The sequence below is a fragment of the Ursus americanus genome, chromosome 6 (genome assembly GCF_024610735.1).
Source record: "Ursus americanus isolate L20-20 chromosome 6, mUrsAme1.1.p, whole genome shotgun sequence".
Classification (NCBI taxonomy): domain Eukaryota; kingdom Metazoa; phylum Chordata; class Mammalia; order Carnivora; family Ursidae; genus Ursus; species Ursus americanus.
Window position 1 is genome coordinate 25,813,701 of NC_142132.1, and position 22,737 is coordinate 25,836,437.

The following is a 22,737-nucleotide window of genomic DNA, read 5'->3' on the forward strand; positions in this document are numbered from 1 at the left end:
AAAGGAGCTGAAGTGTCTGCTGATAGTTACTGATGGATGTACTGCAGAACTTACCAAATGATTTATGCCAGAGGCTGGATTTCATTCTATATCCCCTGTAGCAGGTGAAACGACAGCTCCCCTGTCCTCATGACTAGATCCTTCTCTTTCCCCTTGACACTTGTGTCAGGATCCATATGCAAGGATCCTCTGATCCCAGGCAGGGCTAGGGCTTCTTGGCTGGAAGCGCAGATACCATTTTGCCCATCTGGGGCCATTCCGCACCTTACTAACACAACCCCAATTTCCCTCCTCTGCCTTTCCTTGGCTGTGCCCCTCAGGGAACCAGGGCCCGTCCCAGCTGATTAGTAAACCAACACGACTGTCTCACCTTCCTGACATAACTCTGGCCAATGAGATGAGGGGAGATCAATGAGGGCAGTTCTGTGAAGGTGTTGATTGGTCTTTAAAAGAGACAGAGGGGCGCCTGGGTGGCACAGCGGTTAAGCGTCTGCCTTCGGCTCAGGGCGTGATCCCGGTGTTATGGGATCGAGCCCCACGTCAGGCTCCTCCGCTATGAGCCTACTTCCTCCTCTCCCACTCCCCCTGCTTGTGTTCCCTCTCTCGCTGGCTGTCTCTACCTCTGTCAAATAAATAAATTCTTTAAAAAAATAAAATAAAAAAAAATAAAAGAGACAGAGGACAGAAGTATCTCTTTTATTGCCTGTAGACTCTGTCCAGTGTGAATCCATGATGCTAGGGATTATGGCAGCCATCTTTGGACTATGAGGGAACCAGTTTTAAAAGGTAAGCCAAAGTGCTGAGGAAGGCAGGGCAGAAAGTTAGAAAGAACTCAGGTCCTAAACAACCCCACTGAACAGATGACAACCAACCCTGGAACTGCCCCACGTCTGGATGACTTGCTATGTAAGACAAGTGCCATTATTGTTAGGCCCTTTTAGTCAGGATGTTCTATTATTTGTAGTCAAACCACCCAACAGATACAACAAGGCAGAACAAAAGGTGCCCGCTCCATCTATGTACTCTAACGATCTGACTTCTGAGCATAACTGCGCACCAGGATTACTAGGTGACCGATGCCCCCGTGGCCTCGTGAGAGCAACTGATTTTGCCTACGCAGAACCATACCTAATCTTTTTCTGCCAGGAGTTACCCTTTGCTTTAGAGGACTTCTTTCCCACTCCATGTGGTTGGAAGTGAGGAGAGGGGAGAAACTTAAAACTCGATTCTGGTGCTCCATCTCAACCACCACCACCAACCAGGGTGGTCACATGACCCAGGCAGAACTAATCCGAGTCCTTTCCCAAGACTGATGTAGGAATGTTGGAAGGAAAAAGCCTCCTGCTTGCTGGGACTACAAAGTGAGAGAACCAGGAACTGACTGGTGGTGTTCATCTTTCCTGGTGTGTAGGAAGAGTCAGTCTGTAGTACAAGACCAACACATGAATCAGGGCCCCGAGGATGCTGTTTGAACATACAGATCAAGCCACGCCTGAAACCCTGGACAACCCATTTACCTGAGCCATAAAGCCATTAAGGTGGTTTGATTTGGGTCTCTGTCATTTTCTTACAACTAGAAGTGACCTGACTAAAATAAACACGAACCTGCCCCACCCCCACATCTTGAATCCTTCACCTCCTCTGGATAGTCTCCTTTCCCAGGCCTCTCTCATTTCTACTTCCTTTTCTCTACAGCTCAACTTCCCACCTCAGAGCAAATGAACCAACTGTCCTTCGGCTAAGTTACAGGACCCTTCTGAGTCACTCTTCAGAGCAGGCTTAGAGGCAGCCTCACACGGCCCACAACTGGGCGCGTGCACTGCCGCCCACCACCATACTCCCCAGAGCGCTGTCCCTCTTTCCCTTGCCTGCCACAGTCCTGATGCTTTTCCCAAGGCGGTGGATGCTACGTAGACCTGGAAAAGCAGGTTTCAGCATTGCACTTACTTACGGCGCTGCTCGGCACGTTCACACAGGCAGATGGGTGGGGTGCCCCCCATGAAGTCACCGAGTTTAAGGTAGCAGCACAGGTGCGGCAAGACCATCAGACAGAATTATCCTGCTAGTTACACACGTAGGTGTATCTGTGTGCACATTAAATGTAAAACGTGTTCGGCAGAACAGCATATGTGTAACCCTGGCAGAGGACGGCCACTCGGGCCAGAGCAACGCCTACACACCACAGGGGAGGTTCTCTGCAGCAGAAGAGTGTGGCTCTGAGAAATCCCGAAAGGCCTAAACTTAGTCTTACAAAACTGTTACAAGAGGGGCAATTATTCACACTTTAAAAAGATTCTTCACCTGATAAAGGAATTATTACAAGGCACCACTACACCGCATGGGCTCTACTGCATTTCGAATATGAGTTGATTCGTACAAGATTTTACAGAGACTGTCAACTACATAAATCAAGGAGCCACAGTTGAACTGAATTTGTTTTTTGGTTGTATAATGTGACAAACACAACAAGGTGATTTTACTTGTATCACTATTACTGATTTTCTGTGTGGAGAAAGATAATGGCACCAAATATCATCATATCAGCTGAGGCAAGCACCTGATTCAGGGACAAGCAAGGCACTTCCTTCCTAACAGGGCTTTGCTGTTAAATGGCATCTTTATTGTCATTGCAAAAAAGGGTCAAGGTACCCACCTTCTCCATCCATATAAAGTTTTTAAAGACTAAGTAATAATAATAATAATAATAATAATAATAATAGCAGATAATACTTACATAGTTCTTACTATATATCAGGCACTGTTCTAGTGCTTTAGAAGTGTTAGCTCATTTCATCTTCTCAGTGTAACTGAGAACTAACTTCATGTGTAGTTACTATACATGTGTAGTAACTTCATGTGTAGTTACTATAATTATCTTTGCTGTCTAGATGAGCAAATAGGTTACACTGCCAAAGTCAGGAGGCAGAGCTAAGAATGAAGGCAGTCTAGGTCCAGGGGCCATGCTCTTCACCGTCATACTAGGCTGCCCCCTTGACCTGACAGTTGGGCACAGGACGGCAAACAGTACAGGGGAGAGGAGTGGAAGTGGCAGCTACTTAGCTTAGTACCAACAAGTTCAGGCATATGGTGCTCAGGACCTGTACAATGCAGTGAAGTGGGAAAAAAAATAAGAATGAAAGAAAAAGAAAGAACAAGGGATGGTGATTACAAGTGAGCACAAGAGAGGTTTCTGGAGAACTAGCCTGTTTCTTGATTTGGGTGCTAGTTATATGGCTGTGTTCAGTTTGTGAAAAGTCACCAAGCTCTACTTTTAATATATATTTTTTCATGAATAAAAAGTTAAAGGACCGGGGGTGCCTGGGTGGCTCAGTGGGTTAAGCATCTGCCTTCAGCTCAGGTCATGATCCAGGAGAGTCCTGGGATCCAGCGCTGCATTGGGCTTCCTGCTCAGCGGGGAGCCTGCTTCTCCCTCCCCCTGCTCTCAGCACTCTCGCTCACCTGTGCTCTCTCGCGCGCGTGCGCTCTCTCTCTCTCTCTCTCAAATAAATAAATAAATAAATAAATAAATAAATAAATAAATAAAATCTTTTAAAAAAAAGTTAAAGGACAGAAGGATAGATTTAAGAGAATTATGGTAATATTATGAATGGCTTCTGACCCTTTATCTTCCAAATGTTCCAGAGTGGCCGAGCGAGACATGGAGCTCACAGGCCATGTGAACCAGTGGAGTCATCCATATGCAGGATTCTCCAATCCCACTGTCCAGCCTGAGACAGCCAGCAGCCCAGACATCCGCTTAGCTATAGACAACATAGCATCGTGGTTAGGAGAATGGCATAAAGAACTAACTTGCCTGGTTCAAATCTTGCTTTGCACATCCTAGATATGTGATCTTGGACACGTATGTTACACTTCCCCTTTCCATACTGTCTTGCTGTCTGCAACTGTAAAGGCTGTATAACACGGAGTCCTATGAGTTAGGACTCTACTGCATATTAAATGAGCACTTGGGATTGTGGCTGGCACATGGAACACACTACCAAATGTGAGCCCTTGTCTTCACCATTTAGGCCCATAGCCATGGTCCCCTCCCTTGTAGCAGTTACCATATACTTTTAAAAACCATTTTCCCGGGGCACCTGGGTGGTTCAGTCATTGATTATCTGCCTTCGGCTCAGGTCATAACCCCAGGGTCCTGGGATCGAGCCCCGTGTAGGACTCCCTGCTCAGAGGGAAGCCTGCTTCTCCCTCTCCCACTCCCCCTGCTTGTGTTCCCTCTCTCCCTGTCTCTCTCTGTCAAATAAATAAATAACATCTTTAAAAAAATAAAAATCATTTTCCCATTATTTAAATAACTTATTATAATTCCCTGCCATGTTTCAAAAAGCACTTCAGATAGATTTGTTCTAGCTATTATTTAAGTAGTATGATCATATTACAGAAACTCTGGAAAACCAGAAATCAAGTACTATCCTTTCAGGAGGGTAGTCATCCTGCCAAGGCTGTGCAATGCCTGACATGATCTGAAGTCACATTAAAAACACCATAAATGGGACCACTGGTGCAGAAGGAACCGTGGAGCACACACCGGCCAGGCTACACCCAAGAAATAGCCATGACTTTTTATTTAAAAAATTTCAATCACATAGAAAATTTAGGTCAGTACAGCAAATACCCATATGCCCTTCACCTGGACTCACCAGAATCGTTAACATTTTGCCACATTTACTTTCTCTTCTCTCTCCACACGCACTTTATTTTTTTGCCTAATCATTTGAAATTAAGTTGCAGAAATCATGTCATTTTATTCATAAACACTTCAGTTATCTCCTAAGAATAAGCACATTATCCTATATAACCATTATATCATATCACACCCAAGGAATTTCAGTTATACAGTCCTCTTATCTAACATACAGTCTATATTTTTCTAATTGCCCTAAAAATGACCTTTTTTTTTTTCCCCCAATTCAGGATCCAATCAAGGATCACAAGTGCATTTAAACTGTCTTGTGTTCTGTAATCTAATACAGTCCCCGCCCCATGCCCTTGCAGATTTTTCACACCACTGACATTTTTGAAGAGTCCAGAAGGTTTTCTTTTCTTTTCTTTTTTAAAGATTTTATTTATTTATTTGACAGAGAGAGAGAGAGAGACAGCCAGCGAGAGAGGGAACACAAGCAGGGGGAGTGGGAGAGGAAGAAGCAGGCGCCCAGCGGAGCAGGGAGCCCGATGCGGGGCTCAATCCCAGGACCCTGGGATCATGACCTAAGCCGAAGGCAGATGCTTAACGACTAAGCCACCCAGGCGCCCCCCCCCCCCCCCGCGAAGGTTTTCTTATAAAATGTCCTACCATCTAGATTTGTCTGATTCTTTGCTTATGATTCAACACAGGTGAGACATTTCTGGCAAAGTGCTACCCAGTTGATGTTTTATACTGCATACTGCCACACAGAAGGAGATACAGAGTAATAAGTTGTCCCATTACTGGTGTTGCTGTGTTTGATCATTTGGTTAAGGTGATGTCCATCCAAATCTTGTCATTGTAAAGGTATTTTTCTCAGTAACAAATAAGTAATCTGTGGAGGGTGAACTGATCACATTAGTGGTGCAAAACGGTCACAAGTGATGTTTACTATGTGGGCGAAATGAACCAGTGCAAGTTAAATCTTATTTTTCCACGTACTTGCACTATACTTCAGAACTTTAATCTCAGAACTATTTCAGAAGTTCATCTGCTTGACGACTCCTGACAGTGATTCATAACACCTGTTTTTACATTTCTCTGATCTCTATCCACCTGAGCAAGTACATTAAGTGGAAACCAACATATAAATGCACTGGCTTACTCAGTGGGCAAGGAGTTACCTGTCTATACAAGCAAGAGGTTGCCTAGTCTTTAGAGCCCCCTTTCCTACAGCAGATCAAATTCCCCATCAAGAAAGGGCTATTTTTCCAAAGACAGTTCTTTATCAGAGTCAGCTTCAGGCATCCCAAGAAGGGAAAGAGGGAAGACACAAAGGGTTCAGGCAAGAGACTCCTGGCACAATTTTTAAAAATTCTGCAAACCACATTAAGTCAGTACCAAATCCCATGGGCCACTGCTTCAGGCCTTCAGGCAGCCTTCTTCCCCTGCCCCTGTGAACAGTACTCCTCCTGGTCAACAATCCTTTAGAACCCAAACATCATCCCCAGACCAACTGCCTTAGAATCCCAGAGAAGCTGATTAAGAAACAGATGCCTCTATCCCACCTCTGACCAACTGAATCACAGCCATGCAGGGGGTTTGGGACAAACTCCCCAGAGGATCTCATGAGCAGCCAGGTTTGGGAACCCTTGCTTAGAAAGGACCCACTGTAGTCTCCCAAAGGGGACTATTCCATAGGACACAAAATGGTAGATAGTAGTTAAGGATCAGTCCCATTATGTGATAGCCACCTTGCCAACAACCGACCTCAGGGGTCCAGAATGAGGACAGATGAGTTCAACCTAGAGGATCTATTGCACCCCCAATTTATAACCTACTCAAAGATGGAAAAAAAGTCACTGTCACTGTCAGATCTATAGTTCTCCAAATTTAGTCTCTACCAGAAGCATCTGGGAACAACACCCCTAAAAGATTCTGAGTCAGAGGTCTGTGGGGCCCAGGAATGTGTGCTTATAACAAGCTCTCCAGGTGCTTCTGACGCGGGGGGTCCGAGGACCAGACTTTGAGGGACTCTGGCCCAGATGCCGCTCATCTATGGCAATCAAAGAGCAAAAGAGTTGGATGAAACTGTCTTGGCCTTCGTCCGAAGGCTACTTACCAAACCAAAAAAACAAAATCTGAGGCTATGTGGGGAATGTTTCTGAGTAATTAGTTGGCCACACAGAAACATCCAGATGATATGAAACCTTCCACAAAAGGTATTAAATTTTGCTCTAACATTTTATCCTACTGAAGGACTACAGGCAGGATGAGCTAAGAGCAGGACACCAAGGTCCCAATATAAAGTCCCCACTTCACGTACATTTTAGCAGTCTCCAGAGGGGCGCCAGGAGCACAGACCATCCCCTTGACCACTTGAGACCACTTGAATCATGTGAATCAAATTTTTCTGACTGTCAGTGTCCTGCCTGATTCCAGTTTCCCCCTCACACTGTGAGGGATCAAACTGGACTCGCAATTCTTTCTCTCTCTCTGCCACACCCTGTACTGTTAACCCAAGGCTTAACCAAGATTAACACATGCTCTTGGGACCTCAGAAATAGAGATGGCTAGGCCACTGGCAGCAGGGAGCAAGGACCATACTAATTATGGGAAATGGGACAGACAGAGAGAGTAGATCAGCTCCATGCTGAGTTGGCATTTGGCTCACTGGGATCTGAAGTATGGCTGGCAGTCTGCAACAAGGGCTCAGGGTGTCAGAACAGTGGCTGCTGGAGGTCATAGTGGCATAGCCTTCTCTTCCCCGGCCCAGGTAGCTTCCCACCCAGGAAACACCAGGCAGAACAAGCCACCTTCATGGTACAAATGGGGTACAGTACTCCCAGGAAAGGTCACTCCACAGATATCAAAATATGCCTATGAGTTCCCAAAGCCAACCAGGCTCATTGCAAAAGGACCCCCACACCAGCCAGCTCTTGGCGTTCTTACCTGACTGGAACACGTATCTGGCCAAGCCCTGCATTAGCTCTGCTGGCCATGTTGGGGGGGCAGACTCCCCTGTTTCTCTCTTCAGACGAAATGTCAATTCAAAGCCAAAACCACTAGGCCCGTCTGTTCCTGTAAATCTGGAAGGAATAAAAAGCAAATGTTTTTAGTTGAACTACCTTAGGAAAACACTGTTTTTAAAGTCCAATTAAAGTTCTCCCCTATTTTTGGTGGCCTCAGCATCCAAACCCCATAATCAGAGGAATCTCTCTCAATAGCTTATAAGGAGCCACAATACTAGTCTTGCGCTCCTGCCAGCCAAGGTACATGGGTATGACCTTGGCCCAGCCAATCAAACTCCCCTGGTAGCACTCTAAATTATGAGTTCCACATTTTGTGGCTCTGGAACATTCCTCTAGGTGATTAAGGCTCCATTACTGAAAATATTCCTTATTCACACTCCTTATTCCTTCAAGCTGTTAATAAGCACCTACTTAGTTTGCTAAGGACACAAGTCCTGTTGTATGTGTTGTATGCTCTGTGAGGACAAGATCCTTTCTCCACTCCCACCTTCACCCTGCCCCACAAGGGTACAATCCTTGGGCTGGGCTGGCTGGTCTCCAAACTCAGCACTTGTGAACAGGTCCCAAGGCAGATTCCAGATATTGGGAGGGCCTGTATTCTTCCTGAAATCCAGCACTCCCACACGTGCTCATTAATCAGCACATGCTCTTCCTGAAACTCGGTGCCCCGTGTGCACTCTTCAATCACTGGAATGCTGGGGAAGCACGATTTGTGCCCCCTTCTCACCCCAGATGGCCAAGAATGATGACAGGTACTGCCTCTATGGCCACACTCATCACGGTGATGGCGAGGCGAGGGAGGAATGCCTGTCTCTAACCTCTAGGAAACACTCAGGAGCTCCAAGTCTTCAGGGAAGTCCCTGAAATGGACTTCTGCCAGAGAAGAAAATGATGTGGATGAGAAAGCAAGTCCTGGTTGGGGAGGGTGACATGCCCCCTTATGGGAGGGAAGCATCCAGGGAGGACTTCCTGAGAGCTCAGGAGGTTTGCCAGCATGGGAAGGGTTAAAAGTTAAAATATGTTCATGATATAATTTTCAGTAATTATATCTTGTACAAACATGAGTCACAATGATTATACACATGTAAACTCCTCAGCATACAAATACAAACCATAAACTAAGATGACAGCCAACACGTCCTTGCTGGCCAAGCTACCGGAACAGGGAGTCAGAGGCGAGAGTTTCGAAGGGATGATGATGCCCAACCCTGGAATTCCACATGGCATCTTTCCTTCACCACGCTTCTCATCACCCTCGAGAGGCCAGGCCAGGAGACTGGACAGAAAGAGATTCCAAAGTCTCTGAACCTCGGACACCAGTCCTAACCTTGCCTGTGTGCCTGGGGGAGCTTAGCCTTCCTGCACTTGCTGTAGTGGGGAGATAACCTCTGAGAAGCTGTGTTCTCCAAAGGACTGAAAAGGAATCTGTCCTTAAAGCTGTCATGCTGGTGCCTAATTACATTTAAAGGAGGTGTCCATGGTTTGCACTTCCTCTGGGTATCTAGCAACGTGGGAGGCAGAATCCATTCTGAGGGTACACAACTAGAATTTCAGAGACGAGATGAGAAGAAGTTGTTTGGCAGGGCATATTTTCTATTTTCTTCCCTTACTGAACTGTCCTATGTGGGGGCAATTCAATGCAGGGGGGCTAAGGGAATAGCTAAGCAAGCTGAGGCCAGAAAAGCCACCTCCCCGGGGCCGCAGGCTTGAGAGGAGTGTGAAAATCCGAGGTAATGCAACACTGACTCACAGTTAAGACTCCATCGAAGGAGATGGGTCACTAGGCCAAAGGGAAGATTTTAAGCAGCCGCCAATTAGAAGCAGCTTTGTAAAATGTATTAGACCATTATTCTAGGGCTTTCATGTTGGGCCAAAAAAAATACATGATTTCTAACCACAAAAACTTGAGAAACAGACAAAAAGAACATGTTCCTCAGACTGCGTGATGGGGAGAACCATCAGATGCAGAGAGAAATCACATGCATCCAAGCAGCACCGCCGCTCTAAGGCAGCTGTGCACGCTTACACACGCATGTATGAGTGTGCACGCGCGCACGTGCACATGTCCACCATCTGCCTCCACGCGGGGTGCTTTCTGGGCCAGCTCTGGGCTGGGCAGCCCAGCCCTTACTGGGCTTGCTGGGAGGGACAGGCCCGGCCAGATGGTGTCCACCTGCATTTGATTACCACCCACCAAGCTGGCTGGACGCAACTTCTAAACTCTGAAACATGCATTTGGAATGGCCCAGCCTCAGGATAAACACACAACCTGGAGCCTGTCAGAAGGTCTCTTTTTCAAAGCAGACTTCCCAGGCAACAGCCAAGTGACAAGGTCATTCAGTCTTTCAAGTCCCCTGGAGAGGCCTGGCTTGGTCTGGACTTCCTCACGCGAGAGCTTCTCCAGCCACAGAGGTTTTGTCTGACCAGAGGATGAAGCCCCTCCCAGGGGGCAGCTGTCTCCCACACCCTCTGTGAAAGAAAAGCCAGAGGGAAAACTGGCACGTGCTGCGGAAGGAGGGAGGTGGGTCAGAGCAAAGAATTCTTCTAACACAGAAGGCTGCTAAAACACTAGCTGGTGGTAAAGGGGGCCCGTGGAATTTCTTCCCACAGAGATTTTAAAGGAATACATTACAGATTCTCCCCAATCTGGCAGGGAAGGGGTGAGGGGTTCTTGTCTTGTTGCAGAAGGATGGGTGAGGCTGTTTCCAGCTCAAGAACTTCTGATCCTGCTCAGTGAGGTAGCCAGGGGAGAGGCTGGCTTTGTTCCAGCAGTTTCGCAAGCTGGGATGTGGCAGCGTCCAGAGTATTATCAAACCGGGGCACAGAAAGAACTTGTGTCTTTAATCCCGCACACAGCTGCCGACAGCTGGAACCTGCCCAAAAGTCTGCCCCAAGCACCTGGACTAAGAAGGTATCGATCAGCATCCAAGAGGCCAAAGTGACCATTTACAGCAGGCAGAGATGAAAGGGAACCCAGGAGAGACTTTCTGGAGGAAACACAATGGCTGGGGTGGACAGAAAAGAGCTGACCCAAAAGTGGGCATCTCGTGCTCAACACCATTAATTAATAAGGAAATTCAAATCAAACCCACAGTGAGGTACCACTCCATCCCCTCTAGGATGGCTAAAATAAAAGACAGTAACTAATGTTGACCAGTATGTGGAGAAATTGCAACTCTCACACACTGCAGGTGGCATGTCGAATGGCAGAGCTGCTTTGTAAAACAGTCTGGCAGTTCCTCAAGAAGTTAAACATAGAGTTACCACACGACCCAACAGTTCCACTCCTACCCAAAAGAACTGTAAATAAGTGTTTACACAAAAACTTGTACATTGGGGCGCCTGGGTGGCTCAGTTGGTTAAGCATCTGACTTCAGCTCAGGTCATGCTCTCAAGGTCCTGGGGTTGAGCCCCACATCAGGCTCCTTGCTTGGCAGGGAGTCTGCTGGTCCTTCTGCCCCACCCCCTGCTCATGCTCTCTCTCACGCTCTCTTTCTCTCTCTCTCTCTCTCTCAGATAAAGAAATAAAGGGGCGCCTGGGTGGCTCAGCCATTAAGCGTCTGCCTTTGGCTCAGGTCATGATCCCAGGGTCCTGGGATCGAGCCCCGCATCGGGCTCCCTGCTTGGCGGGAAGCCTGCTTCTCCCTCTCCCACTCCCCTTGCTTGCGTTCCCTCCCTTGGGGTCTCTCCCTGTCATATAAATAAATAAAATTGAAAAAAAAAAAAAGAAATAAAATCTAAAAAAAACCCAAAAAACAAAACAACAACAACAACAAAAACCCTAATATATTAATGTTCATAGTAGCATTATTCATAACAGCCCAAAAGTGGAAGCAACCCAATGTCATCAATGGATGAGCGGACAAACAAAATGTAGTACATTCATATAACAGAATAAAGAAGAATGATGCCCTGATACAACATGGATGAACCCTGAAAACATTATGCTAAGTGAATAAAGCCAGATACAAAAGGCCACATAATGTATGATTCCATTTATACAACATGACCAGAATAAACAAATCCAGAGACCAAAAGTATATTAGTGGTTGCCAGGGGCTAGGAGGAGTAGAGAATGGGGAGTGACTGCTAATGGGCACAGTTTCTTTTTGGGGTGGTGGAAATGTTCTGGAATTAAATAGTGATGATAGTTGCACAACCTTATGAATATACTAAAAAACACTGAAGTATATACTTTAAAAAGGTAAATTTCATGGTATGTGAATTACATATAAAAAATAAAAGCTGGTATCTCAGATACACCTCAGTGCTGGGGGGGCAAGGCCAACCACACCACATAAGCCAGGTCTTTGCTTCACTCTACCTATTAATAACCTCAATGATTAACTGAATGCCTATTAAGTTTTAGGCCTTGGACTAAGTACTTATGTCACAGCATTTAATTCTCCAACAAGACTCAGCACGGTTGTTGTTGTTGTTCTTGTTGTTGTGTTTTAAAGATTTTATTTATTTATTTATTTATTTATTTATTTATTTATTTATTCATTTATTTATTTATTCGACAGAGATAGAGACAGCCAGTGAGAGAGGGAACACAGCAGGGGGAGTAGGAGAGGAAGAAGCAGGCTCATAGCGGAGCAGGGAGCCCGATGTGGGGCTCGACCCCAGGACTCTGGGATCAGGCCTTAACTGAAGGCAGATGCTTAACGACTGAGCCATCCAGGCGCCCCAAGACTCAGCCACTTTTATCTTCATTTAACTAACATGAGAAAAAGATACTAAAGAGAGTTTAAGTAATATTCCATATGTCACACAGCAAGCAAGAGATAGAGCTTGGACTTGAAGTCTGCTTGACTCCAAAGTCCATCTTCTTACTGCCATGTGACCTCAGGCAAGACATTTGACCTCTCTGTGCCTCAGTTTCCTCATTCATAAAATGGGGATAATAACAAAACAGTAACTAATTCAGAGTTGTGAGGATTAAATGTTAGAAACTTCCTGGAACCCTATAACCGTTATATCACTTATGCTAAGTAAAAGGAGCCAGTCATGAAAGACCATATATTGTATGATTCCACTGATATGACATGATAAATAATATAACTTGTTTTTTGGGTTTTTCTTCAAAGATTTTGTTTATTCATTTGAGAGAGAGAAAGAGAGCATGAGCGGGGGGAGGGGAGGGGCAGAAGGAGAGGGAGAAGCAGGTTCCCCACTGAGCAAGGAGCCCAACACTGGCTCAATCCCAGGACCCCGAGGATCATGACCTGAGCGGAAGGCAGATGTTTAACCAGCTGAGCCACCCAGGCGTCCCATATAAGTCGTAATATATAATACAAATTATATGTATATTATATAAAATGTCCGCAACAGGCAAATCTGTAGAGACAGCAAGCTGACTGGTGACTGTGCAGGGCTGGGGGACTGAGGACGAATGTGGAGTGACTGCTAATGCGTATGGGGTTTCTTTTTAGGGTGATGAAGAAGTTCTAAAATTAGATTATGATGATGGTTACATAACTCTGTGAATGTACTAAAACCACTAAATTATACATGCTAAGTGGGTGAACTGTATGGTATGTGAGTTATATCTCCATAAAGCTGTTCTTAAACATTGAGGGGGAAAAAGGAAAGACTGATAGTAAAAGAATTCAAACTACAGATATACAGATATAGGTACAGACATACAAAGAGATGTTCAACCTCATTCATGATGGGGGAAACGCGACTGAAGTACAAATTAAAGCAACAAGACGGATGCTGGGCGGCTCAGTCAGTTAAGCGTCTGCCTTCAGCTCAGGTCATGATGCCAGGGTCCTGGGATCGAGTCCTGCATCGGGCTCCTTGCTCAGCGGGGAACCTGTTTCTCCCTCTGCCTGCCACTCCCCCTGCTTGTGCTCTCTTTCTCTCTGACAAATAAATAAAATCTTTTTTAAAAATCTCTTTAAAAAATAAAGCCACAAGAGACACGATTCTCACCTATCAGATTGGCAAAAATTAAAAAGTAGGTATTATTCTATTGGTGAGGCTGTGGGGAAAGAGGTATTTTCATACACTACCAGTGGGGATACAAGTTAGTACAACCATTTTGGAGGGTAAGTTAGTAATACCTAACAAAATTACATATATTTTACCTTTTGACCTAGCAATCCCACTTCTAAGAATTTGTAATTGCAAAATATTGGAGACAACCTAAATACCCATTCATAGAAGAGTGGTTCAAAGAGTATTATGCAGCTATGAGAAAGAGCTAACAGACTGGTATGGATACTGTCAAGTAAAAAAAGCAAAAAGTACTACAGTACACTACCTGTTGAGGAAGAAAGCAGGAGATAGGAAAATATACATTTGCTCATTTGTGCAAAAAGCAACACAGGAAGAATAAACCAGAAACTACTAAGATTAGCTACCTGCAGGCAGTAGGTAGGAACGAGGTGGAAAGGACTGCAGGGTGGGAGGCAGGGCACATTTCTGTGCATATGTATCCTCGTGTATAATAAGTGCTCAATAAAGACAAAAAGAATGAACTAACAGGCTCAGGCAGCAACCCTTTCCATCAAGATCCAGCCTGACCCCAGAGGAAGTGGCCCCTGCTGGCCTCCAGACCCTCTGATACCCTGTGGAAGTGCTCTGGCAATCCTACAGTGCAGCTGGCAACCCTACAGTGCAGCTGGCAACAAGCCTGACCCCTCTCACGTCACAAATGTGACCACCCACCTAACTTTTCAAGACATGTTTGCCTACTGTAAGCCCACAGCTCAGGATGTTGCAACATACCTGAGCTGCAAGGCAAACACCCTTGGCACTGTATCATTACACTCGACTGGGCTCTGGGCTGAAGAAGTGTGCTGCAGGGGAAGGGTGGGGGGAGAGCCAGCCCAAGTATCCAGGGCTCTTTTACTCTCCTCTCCGAAAAGCAGCAAACACCCACCAACCATCAAAAGACAGTTGGTCAGGAAGAGTCAACACATAATCTGAGCTCCTGCTCTGCCTGGGCAGCTTAAATTCCAGAACAACAAGCAGGAGCCCTGGTTGGTGTGCCCAGAAACAAATGTGGAAAGGCCAGTTAACAGGAAGTGGGTCTGGCTCTTCCCCTCATCCTTCTGGCCATCTCCAGCCTCCCATGATCTGGGGAGGCTCCAGCTCTTGACCTAGTTCCTAAAAAGACTTCATCGTGGGCCCAAGGACTCTGGTGTCATTGGAATAGGGCAACCAAATTGTCCTTGTTTTCACAGGACCTTCCTGGCTTTAGAATTGAAAATCTCCCGTCCTGGGAAAGCCATTAATCTCAGGCAAATTGGAATAATCACCCAACACTGAAGTGTCACTACCTGACCCACGCAAAGCAAAATGCCGCCAAATCCGAAAGCAACAAATATGCATCAAGAGCCACCAAAATGTCAGCAGAGTCTCTGGAGCCAGGCTGCCTCTGCTGAAGTTCTGGCTCTGCTACTTCCTGGCCGGAGGGCACATCACGTATCCTCTCTGAGCTTCAATTTCTTCATCTGTAGAAATGGAGATATAAAGAATAAACCCTGGAGTCCGGGTGATAATGATGTGTCAATGTAGGTCCATTGATTTTGTAACAAACGTGCCATTCTGGTACCGGATGCTGATCATGGGGGAGGCCGTGCCTGGGTGGCGGCAGAGGGTATATATGGGAACTCTATAGCCTCTCAATTTTGCTGTGAACCTAAAACTGCTCTAAAAAAATAAAGTCTATTTAAAAAAACATTAAAAAGTCTGTTTTTATTTATTTTATTTGTTTGTTTGTTAAAGTAGGTTCCACACCCATCGTGGAGCCCAACACGGGGCCTGAACTCATGACCCTGAGATCAAGACCTGAGCCAAGATCAAGAATCAGACGTTTAACCGTCTGAGCCACCCAGGAGCCCCTAAAGTCTGTTTTTTAAAATGGAGATATAAGTAGCCATCATACCTACTTAATGAATTCATGTATATGAACTCCTCAGAGCAGTGCCTGGAACATAGTAGGTACTGTCTCAGTGTCAGCTATTATCTACAGTAGTTCCCAGCTCTGGAAATTCACCCTAACAGCATAATCTTGTATTTGGAAAAAGTCTTTTGCATAAATATATTCCATGGTATTTATAAAAGTAAAGAATTCAGAAGCAGTCTAAATGTTCTACAAGTTGAGGTATTCTGAGTTCTGGTGCATGGCATGGCGGGACATCACATAGTCATTAAAAATGAGCGTTCTGAAAACAGGAGGACTAATCTCTGAGCTTTGAGAAGCAAAGGGCCCTGCACCCCTCTCTAACTGGTGAGAGAAAAGGGACGGTTACATCAGAACCGCACTCTGAAGTCTCTGTTGTTTGCTGTTCACCTGCTGTTAACTATGGGATAAAAATATAAATAACTCTTCTTAAAGTGGTCACGCAATTGGAAGCCTTGTGTGTTGCTGGTGGGAATGTGAAGTAGTGCAGCTAGAAAACAGTGTGGTGGTTCCTCAAAAAAAACCAAACATAGCTTTATCACATGATTCAGCAACTCCATTCCCGGGTATAACCCGATAGAAGTGAAAACAGGGACTCACACAGATACTCGCACAACCATGTTCACAGCAGCATCGTTCACAATAGCCAAAAGGTGAAAACAACCCAAACGTCTCTTCACCGGTGAACGGATACACAAAATGTGGTACGTCTACACGATGGACTATTATTCCGCCTTAAAAAGGAAGGAAACTCTGACACATGCTACAACACGGATAAACCTTGAAAACATTATGCTAAGTGGTATAAGCCAGACACAAAATGGGCCAATGTATGATTCCACTCAAATGAGGTCCCTAGAGTAGTCAAATTCATAGACACCAAAAATAGAATGGTGGCTGCCATAGCTCCATAAAAAATGCAGATATGAGTAGCTAGAATGCGGTGAGGGAGGCAGAGTAGGGAGTTACTGTTTAATGAGTACAGAGCTTCAGCTGAGAAGATGAAAAAGTTCTGGAAATGGATGGTGGTGATGGCTGCATAACAATGTGAATGTACTTAACCTCACTAAACCATACGCCTAAAAATGGTTAAAATGGTAAATATAGATTTTACTACAAACAGTCATGGAAAAGCATGAAACAAAATCTCATACAAAGTGTGAGTCAAAATATTTGTGCAGGGGCGCCTGGGTGGCTCAGTCAGTTGAGCATCCGACTCTTGATTTCGGCTCAGGCCATGATCTCAGGGTTGTAGGATCAAGCCCCATGTCGGGCTCCACCTCAGTGTGCAATCTGCTTGTCCCTCTCCCTCTGCTCCTCCCCCTGCTTGTGCTCTCTTTCTCTCTCTAAAATAAATAAATAAACAAATAAATAAACAAAATCTTTTAAAATATATATTTGTGTATACACGCACAATGTAAAAATATATGAAAAAATATATGTGAGAAAAAGACAGGAAGAAAATGCAATAAAATTATTATAGTGGCTATCACAGTGTAATTTTTCTTTTCCAAACTTCTTTGTATTTTCCAAATTTTCTACTGTTTATAATCTCTGGTCTAGACTGTAAACCCCGCAAGGACAGGGCTGGGTCATATTCACTACTGTATCTTCCAGACTTCTCATAGAATCTGTTGGCTAAGGGTACATTTGGACCCTCCGGGTATGACAGGAGAAGCCTGTAGTCAGCGCCCTCTTTCCCAGGAGGTGGCTTGGATATTTCCATTGGTATCTGAAGCAAGGAATGCTGGGCCAACTAAGGCAGCTGTCAAGGCTCCACCTTGTGGGGGTGGTACCTCTGAAGTCAGGTCTAAAGACTGAGGCTCAGTCTCAAGTTCAATACTGTTGTCAAAAGAAAAGGGAGAGTACACTATTTGCCTCAGGAAACACATGGCACAGGAGGCCAGGCCGATCCAATTCCAGAACCAGAAGTGATGCCACATCATTCCCTACAAAGGCTCCTGTTGTCTCTTCTTCCCCTTTCCTCTTTCCCTACTTCTTGGTGGGCCCTCTAATCAGCCCTTCTTGGAAATTAGGCTTAGTTCCCAGCCTTACTCAGTTGGACATTCTCTCCCAGAAGAATGGAGCCTATAGGTCCTTTCCCTGGGGAACAGATCTGCAGACCTTTTCCTTTGGTGGCTTCCCTCCAAGGGTACACACAACCTCCATTTACATCTCTGCATAGAGCAAAGCCTAGCCTTAGCCCCAGCAAGACCCAGAGATTACAAAAAGACCTAAACTGAAGACCTCCAGTAGCTCTGGGGCTCTGTAAGAAGGCTGCCCACCTCTTCTCCACCTCTGCCTCCCAGAGCAATGCCAAGCACATTCAAGGACCACTCATCCAAACTCCAGGACAGGCTTGGAGCACCAAGTTTCTTGAGGTGAATTTGCTCCAAGGCCCTCAGTGCTGCTACAAACCTCATGATGCCCTGGAATTAGCCACTGCTCCATCCCTTATGCACATACAGAGAATAAAGATCTGCCTGGCAAAGGGAGGGCACCACCGGAAAGCACGTCCCTAGGGAAAACAGAATGTGAGCATTTCCCTGTGCATGGCCTTCACCTGTCCCCTAGGGTACTTTCTAGGTGAAAAAAGAGGGACAGAAATCAAAGCCCCACTTTCTGCAGGGCCTGATTCCTGCCAGGTAACTTCATAAAGGGGCTTCACGCGCCATGCCTCCATTAGGAGTCCCAAATCTAACCCCAAAGGACCAGGCCCAGACACCTCAAACTCAACATATGCAAATCTGAACTCAGTATCTTCCCAAACCTGATCCTTCTCCACCTTTCCCTAACTGAAAAAAATACTACTATAGTAGCCCATGTAATGGCTCCCCAAAGATGTCCACATTCTAATCTCCAGAACCTGTATATGTTACTTTACATGGCAAAAGGGACTTCACAGATGGGATTAAGTTAAGGATCTTGAGACGGGGAGATTACTCTGGATTATGTGGGTGAGCTCAATCTAACCACACGAGTCCTTCAAAGAGAAGGGGAGAGATAGAAGAGGTGGAAGAACAGGCAGACAGGTGTGGTATGAGAGCTTGACCTGCCCCTACTAGCCCTGAAGATGAAGGAAGGGGCATGAACCAAATAATACATGTGGCTTCTGGAAAACAGAAAAGGGAAGGAAATGGATTCTCCCTTACAGCTTCCAGAATGGAATGCAGCCCAGCTGACATCTTGATTTTAACCCAGTGACACCCATGTCAGACTTCCGACCTCCAGAACAGTAAGATCATAAATGTGTGCAGTTTTAAACCACTAGACATAACGTAATTTATTATTGCCGCAATAGAAAACTAATACAGCCACTAGCCCAGAACCCTAAGTGTCATCCTCCAGTCCTGCCTCAGTCCCCTGTGCAGCCAGGCAGGCGGTCACCAAGTTGTCAACTCTTCCTCCTCCCTCCTCAGCGGCTCAAATCTGTCCTCTTTTCTCCAAACTAACTGCCATTCTATGGTTGGCCTTCAGATGTCCATAACATTCTTCCTCACTAATCTGCTTCTCACCTTACTTACTTGTTTCTTCTGACATTCCCCAAAGGAAATAGGATATCCCTCTCCCCTGGTTAAAATTCTCCAAAGCTCGCCCCCACTAAACCTTCAGGAGAAAGTCCAGACCTCTCAGCGAGTCTCACGATGACCTGGGTCCCATCCACCTCCCCTGCCTAACACTCTAAGCACCGAGCCCAGTTAATGGAACGGCAGATGCCTGGACAGCCTAATGACTTCCTCACCTCAGAGTCTCCACATAGGTTGTTCCCTTTATCTCTGCCCTCTGCTAACCTTCAGGAAGGCTCAGGTGTTACCTTCTCTGAGCTGGGTGCCTGAGCTCAGTATCTGCTGTTTGCCCTTCCAGATCCATCCCCATTATAGCAGATAGATCCTGGGCTGGCCCCTGTGATCTCTACCCCTGGTGCTCATGCCTTTGTGGAATCCCTCTCCCTGAATAACAACAGGCCCTGTGACCTGCTTCTAACCCACAGAATATGGCTAGGTGACGGGATAGCATTCCCATGAGTATGTGACATTATATAAGACCACATTTTGCCAGCAGTCGCTATTTCTGCTGCTGGCTTTAAAGAAGCTTCCATGACTCCTATAGCTACAAGAAAAGGAATTCTGCCAACAACCTGAGGGAGTTTGGAAGTAGATCCTTCCCTAGTGGAGCCTCAGATGAGAATGCAGCCCAGCTGACACTGTGATGCAGCCTTGTGAGATCTCAAGCAGAGCACCCAGCTAAGCTATACCCGGACTCCTGACCCAAAGGAGATGTGAGGTAATGGGTGTTGTTGTAGGCTGCTAAGTTTGTGGTAATTTGTTATACAGCCACAGGAAACCAGCATATTCACCTTGCTCTCTGCCCTGTAAGGCTGACCTGTGTGGGGCTCCTAAGGCCCCTGGCTTCCAGTTGGGTTCAGCCAGTGGGAGTTCTGACAGGAAATCAGAGGGAGGTAGGAGAGAGAGGCCAGGGCTCCCTCCTGTAAGACTGCGTGGGGCTGCCCATGCCCCTTGATCGAAGGTCACTGCTGAAGGTCACTTTGAAGAGGGACACCCCATACAACTTTTTCCTTATAGGTTCTCAAATCTCAATCCCTCCTCTGGTCCCTTGAGCACTAGGAGAGTGGCAACCAAGCCAATCACTATACACTTACACAATAAAGAAATTACTATTTTTTTGGTTTACAAATGTGGATAAATTTTTCATATTGGAATTCATTTTCCCCATTACAAAAGAAGTATGACTACTGTCTATTACAAAAGAGGAAATTAGGGGCGTCTGGGTGGTTCGGTCAGTTAAGCGTCCAACTCTTGGTTTCAGCTCAGGTCATGAGCTCAGAGTCCTGGGATTAAGTCCCATGTCAGGGCCCACGCTCAGCACAGGGTCTGCTTGAGAGTCTCCCCCGCCCCCACTCCTCTCCCTGCTCATGCTTTCTCTCTCTAAAATAAATAAATAAAAACATTTTTTAAAAAAGAGGAAATTACATATGGTCCTTTAGTTGACCATTGTTTTCTTGTTGAATGGGAGGTTGCTCCCAAAGCTGCACTCTTGTACTTTGGCGAAGATCTTGATGAATATTGCTTGTTTTCTTGTTTTACCTCAATAACTCATATGTGGGGAAATCCATATTATTTCCTTGGGTTTAGGAGTCCCAGAGTCGGAGGAGATTTTAGAAGTTGGTCTATGAGCACTAAGGAAAGAAGGCATTCCGACTAGGATCCAGGTGTGTGTGCACACGTGCGTGCATGCGTGCTATCACATGTGGCCAACTTTATCCACCTTTTGGTGTAGGGTCACCAAACTGGTATGTCAAGAAAATGAGGCATGCCGCAGGTGTCAGACAGCATTTCTGACACTGACCAGTCTTTCTGCTCCCAGGCCCCACTGTATCTATGCCAGTACCAACGCTGTGCTGTGACGCCAAATCAACCTCCATGTCCTGAACACATCCCCCACCCCATGCCATGACTACTGCCTAGAAGGCCCTTCTAGTCCAGTCTTGTCAAAGCCCTTCTCAATTACCATGTCTTTTGCTCTTTTTTCCCCCACACCATGTTCTCTCAAAGCACCGTTTTATCTCTAATACAGTTCTTTGTGTGGTCTCCCTTACATTTTAAGCAAGGGTCTCTCACATTATACCGTGGAGTCCTGCCATTCTTCTACTTCTTTGTAGTTTTCCAAAGTGACACACACTGAACACGGAACAAGGCTGGTATTTAGTAGGTATCAAAAGATACCAGTTGACCGACTACTGGTGACATGCATATACTGAGACTAAACAAACGTTTATTAACTAGACTGAATCTGAGAAAAGAGGCAAAGTTTTATAAGATTTCGAATGGTAGGTAAGGGGTATGGAGGAAAATGCTAGCCCAAGGTTATGTACTGAAGGGCTGAGGCAGAGTGGTAAGCCTGGCAGCAGTGACCAGGAAGCAAGGAAGGTAGACGTCAGAAATTCTTAGTCTTGGTCTCCCTGGACCCTTTTGAGATCCCAGGGTAGACTTAGGGTAGAAATTACACAAAATTATACCACTCTAGGATCCTGTAAGATGGCAGAGAGGAGTCCAGCGACATGGGCAAGAATACAGGCAATGGAGGTCGCCTAAGACAACACAAGCCCAGTCCACCACTCCCTAGCTGACCTTGGGCAAATTAACTTCCACATGCCCCTGTTTCCTCAGCTGTTAAACTGGGATAAGGATACTTCCCTCAAAGAGGAGTTGGGAGGCTTAAAATGGGGTGGCCCAGTGTCTAGCACCCAGCCAGCACCCCCCCCCACACACAGAAGCTAGCATTCATCCTTCCTTTGCTTAGTGCTCAATAGAAGCAGTATCTGTGTAGCATTTCTCCTTCAAAACATCAGCAGATGGGGCGCCCGGATGGCTCAGTTGGTTGAGCATCCAACTTTTGGTTTCGGCTCAGCTCATGATCTCATGGGTGGTGAGATCGAGCCTCATGATGAGTTCCATGCTCAGCAGAGAGTCTGCTTGAGATCCTCTCCCTCTGCCCTTCCTTCCATTCACATGTGTGTGCGCACATGCTTTCTCTCTCTCTAATAATTAAATAAATCTTTAAAAAAAAATCAGCAGATGATTCTAGGTTCCCAACTTCTGGACTCTGGAGTTTAATCAGCCCATCCTTCAAGGGCTGCCCATGTCTTCCAGCTTTGCCCAACTTCCTAATCTTGGATCTAAACATTCGCAAAGGGGAACCTGGGTGGCTCAGTCGGTTAAGCATCTGCCTTCAGCTCAGGTCATGATCCCAGGGTCCTGGGATCGAGCCCCACATCAGGCTCCCTGCTCAGTGGGGAGTTTGCTTCTCCCTCAGCCCCTCCACCCCTGCCTCCCCTCGGCTTGTGCCATCTCTCTCAAATGAATAAATAAAAATCCTTAAAATAAATAAAAAAGAAATAAACATTTGCAAAGGTGATGTTTTTATTTTTGAACAATTCACATTTACAGATACTTCATTAGCTGTTTTGAAATGGTGTTTGGTGACTACATAAACACTATACTAAATGGAGAAACTCTGTAAAATTCTTTTGAAATATGTTTATATGGTAATATTTTTTGAAGATTTTATTTATTTATTTGACAGAGAGAGAGCGTAGCAGGGGGAGCAGCAGGGAGAGGGAG

The 22,737-nt window shown here is 45.7% G+C and overlaps 1 protein-coding gene across 5 annotated transcripts in view; it reads right to left on the reverse strand.

The window, feature by feature from the left end:
• Nucleotides 1–22,737, reverse strand: part of SUFU (SUFU negative regulator of hedgehog signaling) — a 112,024-nt gene that overhangs the window by 66,826 nt on the left and 22,461 nt on the right. For all 5 annotated transcript variants that reach the window (XR_006780624.2, XM_045802986.2, XM_045802985.2 and 2 more), the window contains exon 3: nucleotides 7,598–7,734. Coding sequence is in view for 4 of the 5 variants with exons in the window: in XM_045802986.2 (XP_045658942.1) it covers nucleotides 7,598–7,734 (137 nt within the window). In the remaining variant the exon portion in view is untranslated. The remainder of the gene's footprint in view (nucleotides 1–7,597; nucleotides 7,735–22,737) is intronic.